General features: G+C 41.6%; 1 protein-coding gene across 3 annotated transcripts in view; it reads right to left on the reverse strand.

Annotated features, from left to right (window-relative positions):
- Positions 1-20,285, reverse strand: part of dlgap4a (discs, large (Drosophila) homolog-associated protein 4a) — a 249,176-nt gene that overhangs the window by 44,629 nt on the left and 184,262 nt on the right. The window contains exons 2-6 of one of the 3 annotated variants that reach the window (XM_061978874.2): positions 5,520-6,758; positions 5,026-5,261; positions 4,702-4,779; positions 4,039-4,186; positions 1,602-1,815 (exon numbers count right to left, since the gene is read on the reverse strand). In XM_061978874.2, the coding sequence (XP_061834858.1) occupies positions 1,602-1,815; positions 4,039-4,186; positions 4,702-4,779; positions 5,026-5,261; positions 5,520-6,686 (1,843 nt within the window). In that variant the 5' untranslated portion in view covers positions 6,687-6,758. Of the gene's footprint in view, positions 1-1,601; positions 1,843-4,038; positions 4,187-4,701; positions 4,780-5,025; positions 5,262-5,519; positions 6,759-20,285 lie in introns of all 3 variants that reach the window. The other 2 variants (XM_061978865.2, XM_061978884.2) reach the window with 2 other exon arrangements.

Raw genomic sequence — 20,285 nt, forward strand, 5'->3', positions numbered from 1 at the left:
AGCGACTGGGATGAGAATCAGCACCTCCAAGTCCGAGTCCATGGTTCTCGCCCGGAAAAGGGTGGAGTGCCATCTCCGGGTTGGGGAGGAGATCTTGCCCCAAGTGGAGGAGTTCAAGTACCGACAGGCGAATCGGTGCGGCGTCTTCAGTAATGCGGACGCTGTATCGATCCGTTGTGGTGAAGAAGGAGCTGAGCCGGAAGGCAAAGCTCTCAATTTACCGGTTGATCTACGTTCCCATCCTCACCTATGGTCATGAGCTTTGGGTTATGACCGAAAGGACAAGATCACGGGTACAAGCGGCCGAAATGAGTTTCCTCCGCCGGGTGGCGGGGCTCTCCCTTAGAGATAGGGTGAGAAGCTCTGCCATCCGGGGGGAGCTCAAAGTAAAGCCGCTGCTCCTCCACATCGAGAGGAGCCAGATAAGGTGGTTCGGGCATCTGGTCAGGATGCCACCCGAACGCCTCCCTAGGGAGGTGTTTAGGGCACGTCCGACCGGTAGGAGGCCGCGGGGAAGACCCAGGACACGTTGGGAAGACTATGTCTCCCGGCTGGCCTGGGAACGCCTCGGGGTCCCACAGGAAGAGCTGGACGAAGTGGCTGGGGAGAGGGAAGTCTGGGCTTCCCTGCTTAGGCTGCTGCCCCCGCGACCCGACCTCGGATAAGCGGAAGAAGATGGATGGATGGATGGACATAATACTGGCGGGCCAGCTCTAATATTAATTTGATATTGCCTCACGGGCCAAATGAAATTACACGGCGGGCCAAATTTGGCCTGCGGGCCAGAGTTTGACACCCATGCGTTAAATGGATTACGCTCTCTATTTTGCTCAAGCTGTTACATTCCTGTACATACTGCCTGCTTTTCCTGGTTCTGCTCTCTATCTCTCTCCAGTGTCTTGATGCGGGAGGATGGTTGGAGCTCGGTGCACACCTCTTGACAATCACCAGCTCACTGTATTAGCTGATTGCGCTCACCTATGTTGCTGGCTCTTGCCCTGCACATCCGGCTACGCCAACATTTCTCCTCACGACCTTCCCTGCCTGGACTTGATGGATATTTATTTTACAACTTTGTATTTTTGTTGTGCCCCGATTTTCCTCTATCCACCTTCCTCTTATTGTTTGCTACTTACCTGTTCTTTCGTGGCACTGGCTTTTTCCCACCGGTGCCACTGTTTTGTGTTTTACCTTCCTATTTTTATATTGAAGACTTTGTTTGTACACACAACTCTGTCTCTTCTGCTTCTGGGGTCCATTCTTCTACAAGAGCGTAACACCAATCCTCTATGCACCAGTTTAGTAGATCAGCTTTGCATGTGTTATCAAGTTTGCAAGTGTTTTATTACACACAAATCTTTAGTAGATCAAGAAACTTGTTATAAAACAAGCCTAAAATCACTACTTAGTCTATTTTGGGAGATATTTTACCTGTAGACAATTTTTTCATGTCCAGAAATATGACATAAGGGCCAATGCTAACAGCATTAGAGGGGCCCTTCATTTCAAGATATAATGATGTTGTGGTTGAATGGATCTGTTCATACTAAATGTTCTCTCTTTCTCCGTTCTTGTCTAAGCTTGTGCTGTGCAGGACTCACTTGTGTTGGAGTTGTAGCTTTTGGTATTGGGCGGTGGCGAGTCTGAATCCACAGAGGCTGAATCTTCATCCTGGGAACAGCCCGCCTGGATGGCCCTCAGGTAGCTGTGGCTGCGTGACCTGAAGCAGGTAGGTGCAGGGAGGTCCAGAGCCTCCATTGCCTGTGATTCCCGCTCACAGTGTGGAACGGCGTGCCCATATCCATGACCACAAACCTGAAAGATTGTGTGCAAACTCACACGCTAAGGGCAGAAGGAAGACTTTTCAGAAATGAATGTATTAAGATGTGCATATTTCTTGATAAGGTCAGTCCATGTGAAACACATGTACTGATTATTTTGAGTTGGCTGGCAGGGTAGATTATTTGAAATGTAAATAATTTTGCAGATTAATGTAAGTAAGTAAGTCAGCATGTTCAATAACCTTGACCAGTCTTGATATTTGAGCTTTAAAGTGGTTGGTGAAGCATTTAAAAAATAGGAATCTTCCGTACTGACTCAAGCACGCATTGTTTACATCCATCAGCTCCGACAGAAATTATGTAAATATCATTGACATTCAGATAGAAATGAGCCTCTTAAGCTGACTATTCCGATGATACAATTTCCCATTAAATATAAATGGTCCTGTTTTTGTCCAACATGACATCAATATTAAATACTATTTTCCATGGCATTTCCATTTGAAAGGGCCAAATTCCAACATTCAAAACTTTAACATTATGATTACATTACATGGTGCTGATTATATTTAATTGTGCAGCATTGTCCAATACAACACATTGAGACACAATATTGCTATTAGATTATTTAATAATGTTATTTCATAACATTGCACTTGAATGATTGTGTTAATATTCAATGTACATGTATACTCATTTGTCATACATTTCCGAATTCCCTGAAAAATAGGACTAAATTACACAAAAAAATCCTAATAATCTACACTACATATCACAATAATATTTGGTAATGTGCTACTTTTATCGTATTCCTGCATGCCTCACATAGATGAATGATGACTGCATAGGTAATCCATATGTAGCAATGATGTTTAAAGGGGAACATTATCACAATTTCACGAGGGTTAAAACCATTAAAAATCAGTTCCCAGTGGCTTATTTTATTTTTCGAAGTTTTTTTCAAAATTTTACCCATCACGCAATATCCCTTAAAAAAGCTTCAAAGTGCCTGATTTTAACCATCGTTATATACACCCGTCCATTTTCCTGTGACGTCACACAGTGATGCCAATACAAACAAACATGGCGCATAGAACAGCAAGGTATAGCGACATTAGCTCGGATTCAGACTCAGATTTCAGCGGCTTAAGCGATTCAACAGATTACGCATGTATTGAAACGGATGGTTGTGGTGTGGAGGCAGGTAGCGAAAATGAAATTGAAGAAGAAACTGAAGCTATTGAGCCATATCGGTTTGAACCGTATGCAAGCGAAACCGACGAAAACGACACGACAGCCAGCGACACGGGAGAAAGCGAGGATGAATTCGGCGATCGCCTTCTAACCAACGATTGGTATGTGTTTGTTTGGCATTAAAGGAAACTAACAACTATGAACTAGGTTTACAGCATATGAAATACATTTGGCAACAACATGCACTTTGAGAGTGCAGACAGCCCAGTTTTCATCAATTAATATATTCTGTAGACATACCCTCATCCGCTCTCTTTTCCTGAAAGCTGATCTGTCCAGTCCAGTTGGAAATGCATCTGCTTTGAGTGTCGCAGGATATCCACACATTCTTGCCATCTCTGTCGTAGCATAGCTTTCGTCGGTAAAGTGTGCGGAACAAACGTCCAATTTCTTGCCACTTTCGCATCTTTGGGCCACTGGTGCAACTTGAATCCGTCCCTGTTCGTGTTGTTACACTCTCCGACAACACACCGACGAGGCATGATGTTTCCAAGGTCCGGAAAACAGTCGAAAAAACGGAAAATAACAGAGCTGATTTGACTCGGTGTTTGTAATGTGTTTGAGAAAATGGCGGATTGCTTCCCGATGTGACGTCATCGCTCCGAGAGCGAATAATAGAAAGGCGTTTAATTCGCCAAAATTCACCCATTTAGAGTTCGGAAATTGGTTAAAAAAATATATGGTCTTTTTTCTGCAACATCAAGATATATATTGACGCTTACATAGGTCTGGTGATAATGTTCCCCTTTAAACAAATTTGAATTAACGAATCAAAATGCCTGTTTCAGTCGTGCCTCTCCATATCGTGCTTTGAAGTTTGCAGCTTCACTACATCGTAGGATTTAGAGAGGTAGATATTTTTTTACGCTCTTTACCACGGTCAGGGCCAGAACCAATCAAATCACAGAATTTTATACAGACATATGTGTTCTGGAGGATTGTGAGTTATGTAGATATAATGTCAGGCATTAGTAGAAAATAAGTAAACTTATTAGAAATATACCTGAGCAGTGGATCTTCTGGCCAAGGTGTTGGGGCATTGGCTGAAATCACTGTGTCTGTCTTGTGATTGCATCTCCATTGGGCTCACCAGGCAATCTAAGTTGTCCAGGCTACGATTTGTGGACAGCTCTTTGAGGGAGGGAAGGGAGCTGTGGAAATGAATGCAATAATCAGCTTCTAAGAGGTCAACCAGAGTGCAGCACAGCGAAGTCAGTGTTTTAAAAAAAAAAAAAAAGTACTATTACTCCAAAATTCCCCTGGGTACTTTTAGATTAAATACCAATGAGATGTGTGAAGAGTGAAGCTTGAGTTTAAAAATAGCAGCACAGAGGAAACAGATTAATGAGGAAAAAACACTTGATGTGATTGTCCACAATTGACTTTGTCATTGCTTGCAAGTTTCCCCTGTTCAAGTTGGCACCTGGTGGTAATGAAAACTGGTGTGCTCCAAGCAGTGGGGGGCTAGAGTGGTTAACATGAAGACTTTGCATGGGATGAAATTAGGGCTGGAGAAAGAAGGAAAAAGTCATTTGTTTTAAGGAAGGCAAAGAAGAAAAGACTGGGAAGGTTTAAAAATTGATGGTGAGTATCGGGAGAAGGGCAAGTGAGGTGGGGGGGCGGGGGATTCATTGGCCATTACAACCTGCCTATAGATGTCACTGACCTGAGATGCTGCATAGAGCATGCACTCTGTAGTGGAGACCAAAGAAAATCCTCCCGCATGAGAGCGTAGCAACGAGGCCTGTCAGTGTGGATGAAGCAGTAGAACACATGGCATGGAAAATAGTCACCTCTGCTTATGTTTTTATTTTTTTACCCCACAACTCTCCTCTGGAGCTTGACTCATTTTTCAACATGCTGCTTTGCAGCCACATTATCATTTATGGCGAGATGCTGCCCCCTGTTGTCTAGCTTTTGGAACGTGAGAATATATCACAGACCTTGAAAAAACATTCATAAATATGACCCCCTGTGCTGTGGGACTCACTTCCGTGGAGGTGGTGGAGGCTGTTGCTCGCTCAGGGAGTGCTGCGTGGCCTTCAGATAGCTCTGGCGACGGGCTGCAGATTTAGGGGACGGTTTAGGACTTCCCTCTGAGTCATCACTGTCCTCTGTGTCTCCCATTGCTTTCACGTAGCTGCCACTGCGCATTCTTCGACAAGGGATTTCTGTTCCTTTGGCCCGGCCATGGCCCAAAGTTCCGGCCCAGTCCCCCAGTGGGACCTATATTGTAGAAACACATGTTATGACTTTTCATTGTAATCCAGATATAAAGCTGCATGTGGCCTTGCATGTTACATGGTCTTTGTGGTTTGAGTTTATGATTTAAGACCATATTTAATTAAAAAGAACAATGGATCTTGAAAATGGGAAAGACATAAGGAATATGATAAATGCTTAGGGTAAAAACACAAATAACTTCTAGCTATGCTTCATTCAGACTTTCAAAAATTGATGATGAGTAACTCCTGGTATTCCTACCTGCAGAAACTGGGTCGTCAGATCCTGGTGACATGACTTGGTTTTTAAAAGTGTCTTGTTGACCGTAGCAGACCCTTTTTGTAACACTTGCCTGGCCTGATTGAGCGTGAGATTGGACCAGGAACCCCTCTTTACCAGTGAATCGTCCTTGCTTCGACTTCTTATCTCCTGTTCTTTGGATCCTACCTGTGTTACTGAACTACCTAGGAGCTTGAGGTCACTGCTGCTTTTGGAGGTTTTTAGAGAATGTGTAGAAATTGTGTTGTAGCTCTGTGGGTTATGTCTGGTGTGGGCCTGGCTGTCTGATATCGCTCTTCCAAGTGTCATCATGCACAACGGGTTGCGGTAACCAACAGCAATGGTGCCAGCTTTGGTAGCATCAATGTCGAGAGCATCGTCTGAGCTCCACAGACCTAATGCATTGGGCCTTGGTCTCTGCTTTGGTCCTTCAGTCTTAGCCTTACCTTTACTCTTGCTTTTGTGGGTTGGTCGACCACCATCCTCTGTGTTTGTGTTCCCTTTAATTGTAGCATTTTCCAGCGATTGAGATTTAGCAAATAGCTTCTGCACTGAATGCATCAAGTGGCGTATCCGTCCTGGACTTTCGCTGCGTTGTTTTGACATACGTCCTCTTTGAAACTGTAGAGTGCTGAAGCCGTCCCGCTGCAGGGGAAGATGCCTTTCCAGTTGATCCAAGATGTTGGACGGTAATCGATTTATCTTGGCTGCTGCTGCAGAGGAGATGGTGGCTGAGCCACTTGTAATCATGGGAGCACCAGTCAAACCCAAGCCCAGACCCATACCCATAGACAAAGAGGTGGATAGTGTACCTGCCCTGCTGCCCTGCCCGACTCCACCACTGCCCACCATACATCCCTGGGGACAGTCCAACTGCTCCGTCTGGGGGGTAAAGTGGAGACGGGGGAAGGTGCTGCTGTTGGACATCTGGTTGAATGGCAGCAGGCAGTCAGGAGTCAAGGTGGTTGGGCTTGTAGGAGTGCACTGGTAAAGGTGAGGATCCAGGGTGCCATAGTGGTTTATGGTTGGACTCAACACAAAAGAACAGTGAGGGTCAGAGGTCAAAGGGCAAAGAGGTTTCTGCGAACACCTTGCTGGTTCACACGAGTCTGACAGATGACGCCTGCGGTTGGCTCCTAACCCTTTCATTGTGGCTGATAGGCTGTCCTTAGATCATGTTGACTGCAGGCAGTGCAGGACTAGAGACCTGAAGTGCTCATCCTGCAATTAAGAAAGATACAGAACATGTATTTGTTATTCTGGCTTTTTATTGAACCTATTGTTGGGTGCTGAATTTGAATTGAAATTACCCTTAAAAGAATTGAAAGAAAATACTTTGACATAGAACGAACAGAGCCTTAGATAAAAACAGTAACAATGATTAAACAATGTTAAGGTTCTACATATGATCTTAGGTACATTAAAAACCACTAGGGGGAGCTAGCCACCTAGTGGTCAGGTCAAGGTTTTGATGAGGTACACAAACATGTAATGACAGTACACATAAACAACCTACATGCTAAACATGCAATATATTGAGAAATGTGACTTTAAACACAACTTATAGTTCATATACTTTATACTTTAATTGAACTTGAAAGTTCCTTCTTTTAAGTGGCACTCATTGACATGATCAAAGATATCATACTGTTGTACAGCCTGGAGGCACTCTGCTGACAATGCACCGATTTCGTGACTCACATATGTAAATGAGCTGAATATTCAAGAAGTACTCTGCTTTAGAGCAAGAAAAGACCTTTCACATAATTCTGTTCCCTTGCCATCTGCTTTACTATAATGATTACGAGATCATGGGTTCCCTTCCTTTTGGTGGAACTATAGTATGTATATTCCCAAGTGTCATTTTATGGAATAGTTTAGGTAAGGAAGTCTTCACCAGCCAAGGCCACACATATGTCATTTAACAGGTTTAATGGGTGCATTTGAGGATGCAGGTGGATGTTGTGACAGGTGTGATGCAATGATTTGCCCTCAGACCATACATGTAAGTAAGCTTAGAGCATTTCGACAAACTGGCAATTATGCCTAACCACATAGTCATTAAATAATGAATAATCACAAATGTAACAGGTATTTTCTGACACAATAATTCAATAATTTTAAACAAAACACTCCAATTAAGAAGGTTACAAAGTACAAAATGAATGCAGTGTCATGTCCTATCAAATACCTTTTAAAGCTCCCTGCAGACGCGTCATATTTCATCTAGTTTATAAAGCTTCGTAATTCACCCAGCAGATCCGGGCTGCATTTGATTCCTTCTAACAGATGCTGTCTGTATCACAGGGGAGTGAGTCACCGATCAGTCAATGGTAAGCGCCCTCCTGCCACTACAAGCATGAAATCTTGCCTGGGAGCTGAATGTGAAGCGAACACATTTTCATGACACCGTGTTGCTTTGCCACCTCTCACGGCTCTTTGACCTCCTATACAATCTGCCCGGCACGAGAGCAGACACCAAGTCTGAGTATGTGTTCTTGGATGGACACAGCAGTGTGCTGACAAATTTACAAGCGTTTTCCAAAATCTGCTGTAACTCATTCGCCCCAGCTGACTGTATTCTCTGCGCGTTCACATCCTGTAGGCGCCACCGCTGACACACTGACACAAACCTACACGCTGCCACACACACACACACACACGTGCTAACCGCACACCCACCCGCCTACTGCACTGATGAACTCTTGTCAAGTGTTGAACATCACAGGGCCAAGATGAGAAGGGAATAACGTGCACTGTTGGTGGCGTTTTGTCACCGCTCCCGAGCGCTTCTTTGTGATTGACGACTGCAGGCTCCTGGAGAACAAATCTAGTAATTGTTTTTTTGTACACAAATGCTGCATATATTCATGACTCGAGTCAGACTCGAGTCATGAATTCGATGACTTTAGACTCGACTTGACAAAATGTAAAAAGACTTGCAACTGGACTTAGACTTTAACGTCAATGACTTGTGACTTCACTTGGACTTGAGCCTTTTGAATTGACATGACTTGCTACTTTCCCCAAAACCCAAAGATTAAAAAGTTATTCAGGAGCGCTCCGTATGTTTCATTTTGTAAGTGTGGGGCAGTGTGTTGTTCCTGTCAGTACAACAGCCAATCAAATTACACCCACGTTATTTTCGTCCCACAACATTCATCCAATCAAATTGCAGGACAGCCAACGAAGAAGAAATGTCAAACAACGCGCCAGTGAGGAAAAATGATGCCTAAACTAGTTTTGTTCGGGTATTATTAATACTATGACTTGGTCAACTAAAAACGAATTGCCGTATGCTAAACATGCGGTTCAAATATTACAGACGGAGACTCAACAACTTCCAACTTCGTTCGACATTTGAAGATGCACAAAGAAGGGTAAGTTTTGAATGCAAGCTAACGTTTATTGGCTAAGAAATTTAACTTTTATTTGCTGTGTAGTTAAATCAGTGAGGCTGTAAACTCACTGCTAACGTTATAACCATAGACATCTTATAAGTAAACGCAGCATCGAGCGCTACTGCCTACTGGCGCAGACGAGACGCGATCTTGGAGTGGTGATCCGCTCCACTCAGTGCAATTCATTTGGCAGGAGCAATGAACTGTCAGTGCATTTAATTCATTTTACCTCACTGAATACCACTGACTTTCACGCGCTTTTTTATCATACGTGTAGCTATGATAAAGGACACATGTTTTGGCGTGTTTTATTATTCATAGTTTGCTTAACAGTAATAGAATATTCTTATACGCTATAAGTGACCAGACGTCCCAGATCAAAATTGGGAATATAATCCCAGAGAAGGGGGAAAAAAACGGTCAGCTATTTTTAAATTGAAGAAACAATATGATTAGGTTATATATACATGCGTATATCCTACATAAACAATGTATGAATACATTAGATATCTATATATCTTATAGACTGTATCTCTGTTGCTGCAGCAGCAGAGTTTATTCTGTCTTGACACTTTGTATTGATATTTATTTTGTATTACATTCTTCCCTTAAATGATCATGTTTACACTGATTGTTTTATATGTGTTTTTTATGTATGTCGCTTTGGATAAAAGTGTCTGCCAAATGCGTAAACATAAACATATATAAACACCTGAAAGTCTTTATATCAGCTAAAACCACCAATCTGTTTCACTAGATTCAGAATAAAACCAAATTCTGTCTTACCCAACAATGTTAGTATTTGAATATTGTTACTTGAAGACTTATTACTGGTTACAATTATACTGTTAAGAAAGTATTGTCTTATACTTTGCCTAAAATGAGAATGCATCATAATCAGTGGCGGCTGGTGAATTTTGTTTTAGGTGAGGCTGAAAGTTTGTAAACCAAACCCCTGTAGGGGCGTCATCCTCCCCCAGAAGATTTCTTTGTGATTTTCACATACAAATATTGAAGATATTTGCTCTTTCTCAACTCTGTGCTAATATTCTTTTCACAAAACAAACCAATAGTACGTTAATGTTAAATCTTACTTGTGAAAAGTAATCCCCCGATTCCTATTTTCAACAGTCCGCTCATTTGAGCAGGAAAACGCTGAACACCATCTTAGTTTTCTACCTGTCAACTGTCAGTTTAGGCTGCTCGTCGGCTCCTCATCACCACTTCAAGATGGCGGCCAAATTGCTCGAGTCACAGCAGCCAATGCTGCGTCTACTTATAAGATGTCTATGGTTATAACGTCATTGCATACACGGCAATATGTTGCGTCCACTGCAGTTCGCTACCTTATTCATACTTTTTGTTAAGTGTTTTTCTTAAGCAGGGTTGCATGAGGTACCTACACATAACGTTACGTTAGTCAATGTATCACACACAGTAACGTAACGTTAGACGGCGGTCAGCAGCACCGCGTATTTTAGCCACCTACATAAAGACAAACATAGTCAAATAAAGGTCAGTTAAAATGTATACTATATTAAGAATATGTGTACATATCGCATAGGGCCCTGACATCAAAAGTACCAACTCTGTTCATTGTTATGTTCATGTATTTGTTATGTTTTTCATGTGTACACACACATAAACACACATACAGTATGAGATGAGATCAATGAGATAAGGTAAGAACAGGATAGAAACTGCTGTGGAACTAGTTACAATGCAATATGCCATGGAATTACAATGTTAACACTTTTGTGCAAATAAGTACAGTTGCACTTGTTTTTTCAAATGTGTTTATTCTGTAAAGGAATGAGTTACATGTTTAAAATGACTGGTTAATAGTGCTATTATGAAGTGCAATGTCAGCACTATTTTAATCTGTGTAAATATATTAGTCTGTGGTTAAAAGGACTTGAAAGGACTCGAAACTCAAAATGTAGGACTTGGGACTTGACTTGAGACTTTCCAGTCTTGACTTTGGACTTGACTTGGGACTTGCCTGTCTTGACTCAAGACTTGACTCGAGACTTGAGGGCAAAGACTTGAGACTTACTTGTGACTTGCAAAACAATGACTTGGTCCCACCTCTGATAACAACGCACGCACACACACACACACACACACACACACACACACACACACACACACACACACACACACACACACACACACACACACACACACACACACACACACACACATTCTTGTATTTGTAACCTTCTTGAGACCTCCGAAAAATGCCTACCTCTTTAGAACCACCCTTTATAAATATATAAAGAGTTGTATTTACAACATTAATAATATATACATACTATGCAAATATAAACAATTTAAGCTTTAATCTTCATTATTTACTTCAAGTTATTACAGTATGTCTCTAAAAACATATAAATATATATTTTTTACATTTATTTTGGCCAAACGGGGTGCATTTCAATTTCATAAAGTTGATTTGATGTGACTGCGTGGGTTCCCTCCGGGTACTCCGGCTTCCTCCCACCTCCAAAAAACATGCACCTGGGGATAGGTTGATTGGCAAATTGGCCCTAGTGTGTGAATGTGAGTGTGAATGTTGTCTGTCTATCTGTGTTGGCCCTGCGATGAGGTGGCGACTTGTCCAGGGTGTACAACGCCTTCCGCCCGATTGTAGCTGAGATAGGCTCCAGCGCCCCCCGCGACCCCGAAGGGAATAAGTGGTAGAAAATGGATGGATGGATGGATTTGATTTGATTTGACTTACACACACTTATTACATATGTTGGCCAGAGGGGGAGCACTTTTAAAACCGATTTGCAGTCAATTTGAAAAAATCCCTCCTTTTTAGGACCACCCTAATTTTGATATATTTCACCACCAGGGGTGCAAATGAGACATTCTCTATTAGATGCAATGGTTTTCCATATTGGGATCATGATTTATGTCCTAACTTGTTCACCGGTCCTCATATGGAAGGTACTTTTCCTTGTTGATGTCTCAAGAAGGGTAGAACTATACACACACACACACACACACACACACACACACACACACACACACACACACACACACACACACACACACACACACACACACACGCACACACACACACACACACACTATGAAGCAATTGCTTCAGAGGCTGTTGGAATTATCTGAGTGAATCTTGCAGATCAATTGAAACAAGGACTCACTTTCCAGGACATGTGCCCACATGACTACAAAGGGAGCTACAAAAGATCTCAACACAATTTAGTTTAAATTGCACTTAAAACTAGCTATTTGTTTATTCTAGGTTAAATTCCCTGCAGGCATTTACTGTAGTATAACATTTGTGTGAAGGCAGTAAGTCGGACCCGTTTCCTGCAGTGAGGGTTGGACTTTGTCAGGTCTGCCCTTTGTTTACGATTCTGTTCATAACCTTTATGGACAACAATCGTGAGGGCATCTGGTTTGGTGGCTGTATGATGGGTCTCTGCTTTTTGCAGATGTTTTGGTGCTGCTGTCTGCTTGATGGGTTTACAGCCAAGTGTGAGGCAACTGGGATGAGAATCAGTACCTCTAAGTCCGAGTCCACAGTTCTTGCCTGAATAAGCATGGAGAGCCATCTCTGGGTCAGGGATGAGATGCTACCCAAAGTGGAGGAATTTAATTACTTTGGGATCTAGTTCACGAGAGAGGTAAACGTGGATCTGATTCTGCATCTGTCCATCGTAGAGAGGAGGGAGCTGAGCCGGAAGGCAAAGCTCTAAATTCACTGGTCAATTGGCCACTTATGATCACTTATGTGTCCTAGGTAGTGACCAAGCGACCAAACTGTGTTTTATCCATAGAGTGGCGGGACTCTCCTTCAAGATAGGGTGAGAAACTATCTCATTAAGGAGGAACTCGGAGTAAAGCCGCTGCTCTTCCACATCATAAAGACGATGCCAGATGAGGATACCCTCTGGACACTTCCCTGGGGAGGTGTTCGATAGGGGGATTCAGGGAAGGTCTACTGTAGGACACATATAAGTTGGGAAATTGTGTTAGATGTAAATATAAATGGAATACAATGATTGACAAATCCTTTTCAACCCATATTCAATTGAATGCACTACAAAGACAAGATATTTGATGTTCAAACTCATAAACTTTATTTTTTTTTGCAAATAATAATTAACTTAGAATTTCATGGCTGCAACACGTGACAAAGTAGTTGGGAAAGGGCATGTTCACCACTGTGTTACATGGCCTTTCCTTTTAACAACACTCAGTAAACATTTGGGAACTGAGGAGACACATTTTTTAAGCTTCTCAGGTGGAATTCTTTCCCATTCTTGCTTGATGTACAGCTTAAGTTGTTCAACAGTCCGAGGGTCTCCGTTGTGGTATTTTAGGCTTCATAATGCGCCACACATTTTCAATGGGAGACCGGTCTGGACTAGAGGCAGGCCAGTCTAGTACCCGCACTCTTTTACTATGAAGCCACGTTGATGTAACACGTGGCTTGGCATTGTCTTGCTGAAATAAGCAGGGACGTCCATGGTAACGTTGCTTGGATGGCAACATATGTCGGTCCAAAACCTGTATGTACCTTTCAGCATTAATGGCGCCTTCACAGATGTGTAAGTTACCCATGTCTTGGGCACTAATACACCCCCATACCGTCACAGATGTTGGCTTTTCAACTTTGCGCCTATAACAATCCGGATGGTTCTTTTCCTCTTTGGTCCTGAGGACACGACGTCCACAGTTTCCAAAAACAATTTGAAATGTGAACTCGTCAGACCACAGAACACTTTTCCACTTTGTATCAGTCCATCTTAGATGAGCTCAGGCCCAGCGAAGCCGACTGCGTTTCTGGGTGTTGTTGATAAACGGTTTTCGCCTTGCATAGGAGAGTTTTAACGTGCACTTACAGATGTAGTGACCAACTGTAGTTACTGACAGTGGGTTTCTGAAATGTTCTTGAGCCCATGTGGTGATATCCTTTACACACTGATGTCGCTTGTTGATGCAGTACAGCCTTAGGGATCGAAGGTCACGGGCTTAGCTGCTTACGTGCAGTGATTTCTCCAGATTCTCTGAACCCTTTGATGATATTACGGACCGTAGATGGTGAAATCCATAAATTCCTTGCAATAGCTGGTTGAGAAAGGTTTTTCTTAAACTGTTCAACAATTTGCTCACGCATTTGTTGACAAAGTGGTGACCCTCGCACCATCCTTGTTTGTGAATGACTGAGCATTTCATGGAATCTACTTTTATACCCAATCATGGCACCCACCTGTTCCCAATTTGCCTGTTCACCTGTGGGATGTTCCAAATAAGTGTTTGATGAGCATTCCTCAACTTTATCAGTCTTTATTGCCACCTTTCCCAACTTCTTTGTCACGTGTTGCTGGCATCAAATTCTAAAGTTAATGATTATTTGCAAAAAAAAAAAAGTTTATCAGTTTGAACATCAAATATGTTGTCTTTGTAGCATATTAAACTGAATATGGGTTGAAAATGATTTGCAAATCATCGTATTCCGTTTATATATACATCTAACACAATTTCCCAACTCATATGGAAACGGGGTTTGTACTAAGATCCAAATACCATGCGCTGAACATGTGTGCAAACTACAACATTGTGTGCACCGTTAGTGGGCATGTTGAGTGTGATCTACTAAGACTGTCTGTACAATTTATAACAAGTGCAAAAGTGGTGCAGACCCCCCTATTTAAATTACAATTTTGCATGTACTATTCAGCTTTTACCACGGAGACGTTACTGCACACTCATGTTATCATAGTCCTACCTGTGGCATTTTCTTATGTTTAAAAACATGCAGCAGACATGTTTGTACCACTTTGTATTGGCATTTTAGAGGTTGTCCTGCACTGCAATCTACAAAAGAACTCACTTTCTTTCTGTGCTGAAGATGCGCCCCGGTAGATGCTGGCACTAACAATGATGAGCGTACAATGTAATGCTCCAGGTTCAATAAAATGCATATTGCAAATGTTACATATATATATATATATATATATATATATATATATATATATATATATATATATATATATATATATGAAAAAACAAACAGCATTAAAAAAAAAAATGTCAGCATCGATTATTTTTTTTTAATAAGCCCTATAAGTCATCTGCAGCTTTAAAATTGGAAAATATATATTACTGAATAGACATCTGCAGCTGTAAAATTGGAAAATATATATTACTGTATAGACAGTATATCTAATACTTGTTTTGACATATATGTTGACAAGAACATGTAGGATGGAACTGCAGTGAGATTATTTTCTCATTTCTACACAACTGCCAGTTGCACATCCTTTTCAAGACGTATTAAATAAAGACCCAAAACCCAACACAAAAATAACTATATTTACAATTTCTCTTGCCAGAAATTGCAGTTCTGATGATGTGCTCTTTATCTTGCTCATTTAAGAAACACAATCATCTGTGCACAAACTTAGTAGATCAGCTTTGCAAGTGCTATCAAGTTTGTACATGTTTTAATACATGCAAACCTTTAGTTGATCAGGTTCTAAGTCTCTCAGCTGGCCTGGGAATACTGCGGGATCCTCCGGGAGGAGCTACATAATTGAGGTAGCAAAGGAGCTTGACCTTGGATAAGTGGTGAGGTTGGGAGAGTGGCCGTGCCAGCAACCTGAGGGTTCCTGGTTCAATCCCCACCTTCTATCAATCTAGTCACGTCCGTTGTGTCCTTGAGCAAGACACTTCACCCTTGCTCCGGATGGGTCGTGGTTAGGGCCTTGCATGGCAGCTCCCACCGTCAGTGTGTGAATGTGTGTGTGAATGGGTGAATGTGGAAATAGTGTCAAAGCGCTTTGAGTACCTTGAAGGTAGAAAAGCGCTATACAAGTATAACCCATTTACCATAAGTGGAATAATATAAATGGATGGATGGATGGTGTGTAAAGGTGAAATGTTTTAACATTTTTAGGTTGGAACTGGGGCAGCACGGTGAAAGAGGGGTTAGTGCGTCTGCCTCACAATACAAAGGTCCTGAGTAGTCCTGAGTTCAATCCCGGGCTCGGGATCTTTCTGTGTGGAGTTTGCATGTTCTCCCCGTGACTGCGTGGGTTCCCTCCGGGTACTCCGGCTTCCTCCCACGCCCAAAAACATGCACCTGGGGATAGGTTGATTGGCGACACTAAAAATTGGCCCTAGTGTGTGAATGTGAGTGTGAATGTTGTCTGTCTATCTGTGTTGGCCCTGCGATGAGGTGGCGACTTGTCCAGGGTGTACCCCGCCTTCTGCCCGATTGTAGCTGAGATAGGCTCCAGCGCCCCCCGCGACCCCAAAGGGAATAAGCGGTAGAAAATGGATGGATGTAAGGTTGGAACTGTGGCGTTAAAATCCAAGATATGCATGAACTTAATCATAGCTGAAGCTTCTTTGACATACATTGAGAACATTTTTTTTTGTCACCTGACCAGGAGACACTACTAAAATGATATGTAATCTCACCACACACATCACTCAATACTATTAGGACACTATATTTTTCACCAAATTCATTAATAATTAAATAAGAAAAAGAAAGAGGTATATAAATAGTCCGAGACTGTTCTGATTTTGCTCAATGTAAATGACAGCCAGATCACCATTGCTAACTGATCCTACAATCCGGATGTATCCTTACAACCTTATGATGTATTTGCAGCATCCATTACATTATTATAGTCAGAATGTAAAAAAGGTATTTGGAGGCATTTAATTACTAAACCTGCTTGGTAGATTTATTTAGGGGGAAAAACACACAAAAAAAGATATTGAAATAGAAACATAAAATGCATACAAATTATTCCTGCTGAGGTTATTTATCCATCCATCCATCCATTTTCTACCGCTTGTCCCTTGTTGTGGTTGCGGGGGGTCGCTGGAGTCTATCTCAGCTGCATTCGGGCGGAAGGCGGGGTACACCCTGGACAAGTCGCCACCTCATGGCAGGGCCAACACAGATAGACAACATTCACACAGGTTTAATACTAACTGATCCTCACAGGAGCAACACAATTGCTGCTGCTTTGTCAAAGTCGCCATTAGCCCTCTGGAAAGTAACGTCATGCAGCCTTGTGCAAACATACAACTGGTGTTAGGTCCATGCAAGGTCTGATAACAAGCAGAAACAAGAATTACTGGACTGTGTCGGCCACTAAGCAGGGCTGTAATAAATGTCTCCTGTAGTCACATGCCTCCCCTCTACCCTATCGCCTATAGTAATGAGCAGAGAAATAAAAGAGTGAGCTATCGATTGCGGTCTTGCTCCTTGTTCAAAGGGTGAACATGCTGCCGCTTTATATTGGATTTGCTTCTGTCTGTGTGCCAACCAATCTGTCTCAGGAGCATCTCAAGTACATTTACCTAATATTCTCCTTCAATTAACACCATCCACTGCTTTTATTAGTAACAGTTTCCTCTATAATGGTTCATAACCTTTACCTATTGCATTTGTACGTTGTATATAAGAGATCTTGTTTCCACCCCACAATGACAACCTGGGAAAATATTTTTCTCCAGTTATCTTTTACAAGTGGAATGTCAACTTTGATGATATTGACAGTTGAGATGAGCTATGCATTTTTCACCATTGTGCTCAGAGAACATTCTAATGGCTTGTCTTCTGTGCTTACTGTGAATCAAATGTTCGCCATAGCATAAGACATCTCTGAGGTTATTGCACAATGTGTACACAGCTTTCTAATATATCATATATTGGTGTTCTTTGTTTTACAGTGTTATGAGTTGAGTGATTACAAATGTGCGCCCATAAATCAATTTAAAACGTAATTTTTGGCCGTAAACACGGGACCCGCTCAATAATTATTAGCACATGTGCCAAAATACTACACTATGGGCGTAATCTGCTAAGATCCAAATAACAAGTGTTAAATAGCATAACTGTAAAATTCAGTGTACTATTCGTGGGCATGTTGCGAGTGATCCACCAAGACTAACTGAAAGTGTTGCAGACTGCCAAATGAAGGGTGTGTGTGTATGCAAGAGGTCACCAGGGAGACACTTATTTCCCTCCATATTAATGACGTCATATAGTGTAACCTGTGGCGTTTTGTCATTTTGTTTACATGCAACACACAACTATAATATTTACATGTTTTCTCAGCTACATTGAAGAGCGATCTAGATAGCAGAACCTACTTTTGGCATGCTGAAGGTGAGCTCTGGGATATGCTGTGGTTTTGCAATGGTAGAACTGTAATAATCCAAATGCAATAAAATGCATATTGCAAGAAGATTTTCATGTAGGGTATAAGAATATATCTAAGATATGAAAAAACAAACCCCTTAGGAAAACCGCCAGCAGGCATCATTAAAAACACAACGCTAGCAGACACCAACATTAATCAATTGTATTCGTTTTAATCAGTCCCTTAATTCATAAAATGTCATTGCTAAATAGACGATATTTCTAATATTTTTATTTCTAACAGTCCAAATATGTTAATCTTAATTGTCTGTCTATGCAGTGCGATCGCCTCCTTTCCCACAGCCATTTGTGTATAACACTGCCAGTTTGCACAACAATTTCATGCTAAACATAGACCAAAAAAGGGGCTGAGGAAAAACAATTTCAATCTTGGTAAATCACATTGCGAGTGCAAAATATTGACATTTGCATTTCCTCCTCCCGTGATTGTGGGTTTTCTGATTTTTAGCGTTTATTCTGCACACTTATGAAGACAGACACGCTAAATGGATTGTGCTCTCAATTTTGCTCATTTAAGAGACACAAACCTCTTAGCGCAAGCTTAAAGATCAGCTGTGTGCGCTGTCAAGTTTGCATATGTTTTAATACACGCACGTGAAATGGGTGAATGTGGAAATATTGTCAAAGCGCTTTGAGTACCTTGAAGGCAGAAACGCGCTATACTAGTATTACCCATTTACCATTTACATTCAAATGTACAGTATAAAAATGTATAAAAAACATGTCCAAACTTTAAAGTGTTATGAAAAGCCAATCTACAATTGCGTCCGTCAAATAAGTAAAATAACAAGCGCAATACAGTTAGGGTCTGATCTACTAAAGGTAGTCATAAAACACGTGCAAACTTAATAATGCACGCAAAGCTGATCTACTTAGCTTGTGTGCAGAAGTTTGTGTCTCTTAAGTGAGCAAAACAAGGACTGCAATTTATTTAGTGTGTCTTTCTTAATCAATATGCAGAATTTATGCTGATCTTCAGAACGCCAAAAAACTGAGAGGACAAAATGCAAATACAATTATTTATCAAGACTAAAACTGTGCTGCGGCCTCTGTTTTGCGTCTTTATTTGTTACGTCCAGAAAGGACGTGTAAGCTGGCAGATGTGCAGGCGATCGTGCTGCAGCTCCGCCCTACGTATGATTGTCAGCATGTATGAACTGTCAAAAATAAAACATTAGTTGTCTGTTCAGCAATATCATTTTATAATTGTATGGCTCCTGGATGACTTAAAGCGGACCTATTATGCAAAACCAACTTTTCTTACCTGATGGTACCTGCTTTTGTGTATTTGGAATCCCCATAAGTTTTGAAAATTTGAAATCAAACCGTGAAGGCATTGCAGAAATATTTATAAAATAATTGTTCAGCCCAACGAGCCATTTGGAATTTGCTCTGACCTGTGATCACAGCAGATATCTCCATATATGGTAGAAATTTACCCGAAGACCTTTGCGCGAGTCTGACATTGTCTGACGCTGCAGTCAATAAGCTCCTTCTTTTTCTCTATTCTATTGCTGGGGGGCAGACTGGCTCGTACGTGCACATGCATCCACCGCCGTTGCTATTTCTATTACAAGGTAGCGTATAGTTCTAATTAGGGATGTCACATAATGTCGGACTGCCGATATTATCGGCCGATAAATGCTTTAAAATGTAATATCGGAAATTATCGGTATCGGTTTCAAAATTATCGGTATCGGTTTCAAAAAGTAAATTTTATGACTTTTTAAAACGCCGCTGTGTACACGGATGTAGGGAGAAGTACAGAGTAGGGATGTCCCGATCCAGGTTTTTGCACTTCCGATCCGATACCGATATTGTTTTTGCACTTCCGATCCGATACCGATACTGACCGATACCGATACTGACCGATAATGGCCTATCTGAGCATGTATTAAAGTTTAAAGTTATTTAGCCTACTTAGTTGTCAGAATCATGTTGAAAAGGGTTTTAGTACTCTTGATAACAACTAGCCAGCTGAATTAGGTGAGTTTGAATAATACACAATGGTTGGTAACAAGAAACTGACCTGTTTATTCAAGGATAAACACAAAATAGACACAATTATATATGACAAACAGAAATGGCATCATTGAACTAGGGCAGGGCGATATGGCCTTT

Source organism: Nerophis lumbriciformis, linkage group LG01 (genome assembly GCF_033978685.3).
Source record: "Nerophis lumbriciformis linkage group LG01, RoL_Nlum_v2.1, whole genome shotgun sequence".
NCBI classification, from domain to species: Eukaryota; Metazoa; Chordata; class Actinopteri; order Syngnathiformes; family Syngnathidae; genus Nerophis; species Nerophis lumbriciformis.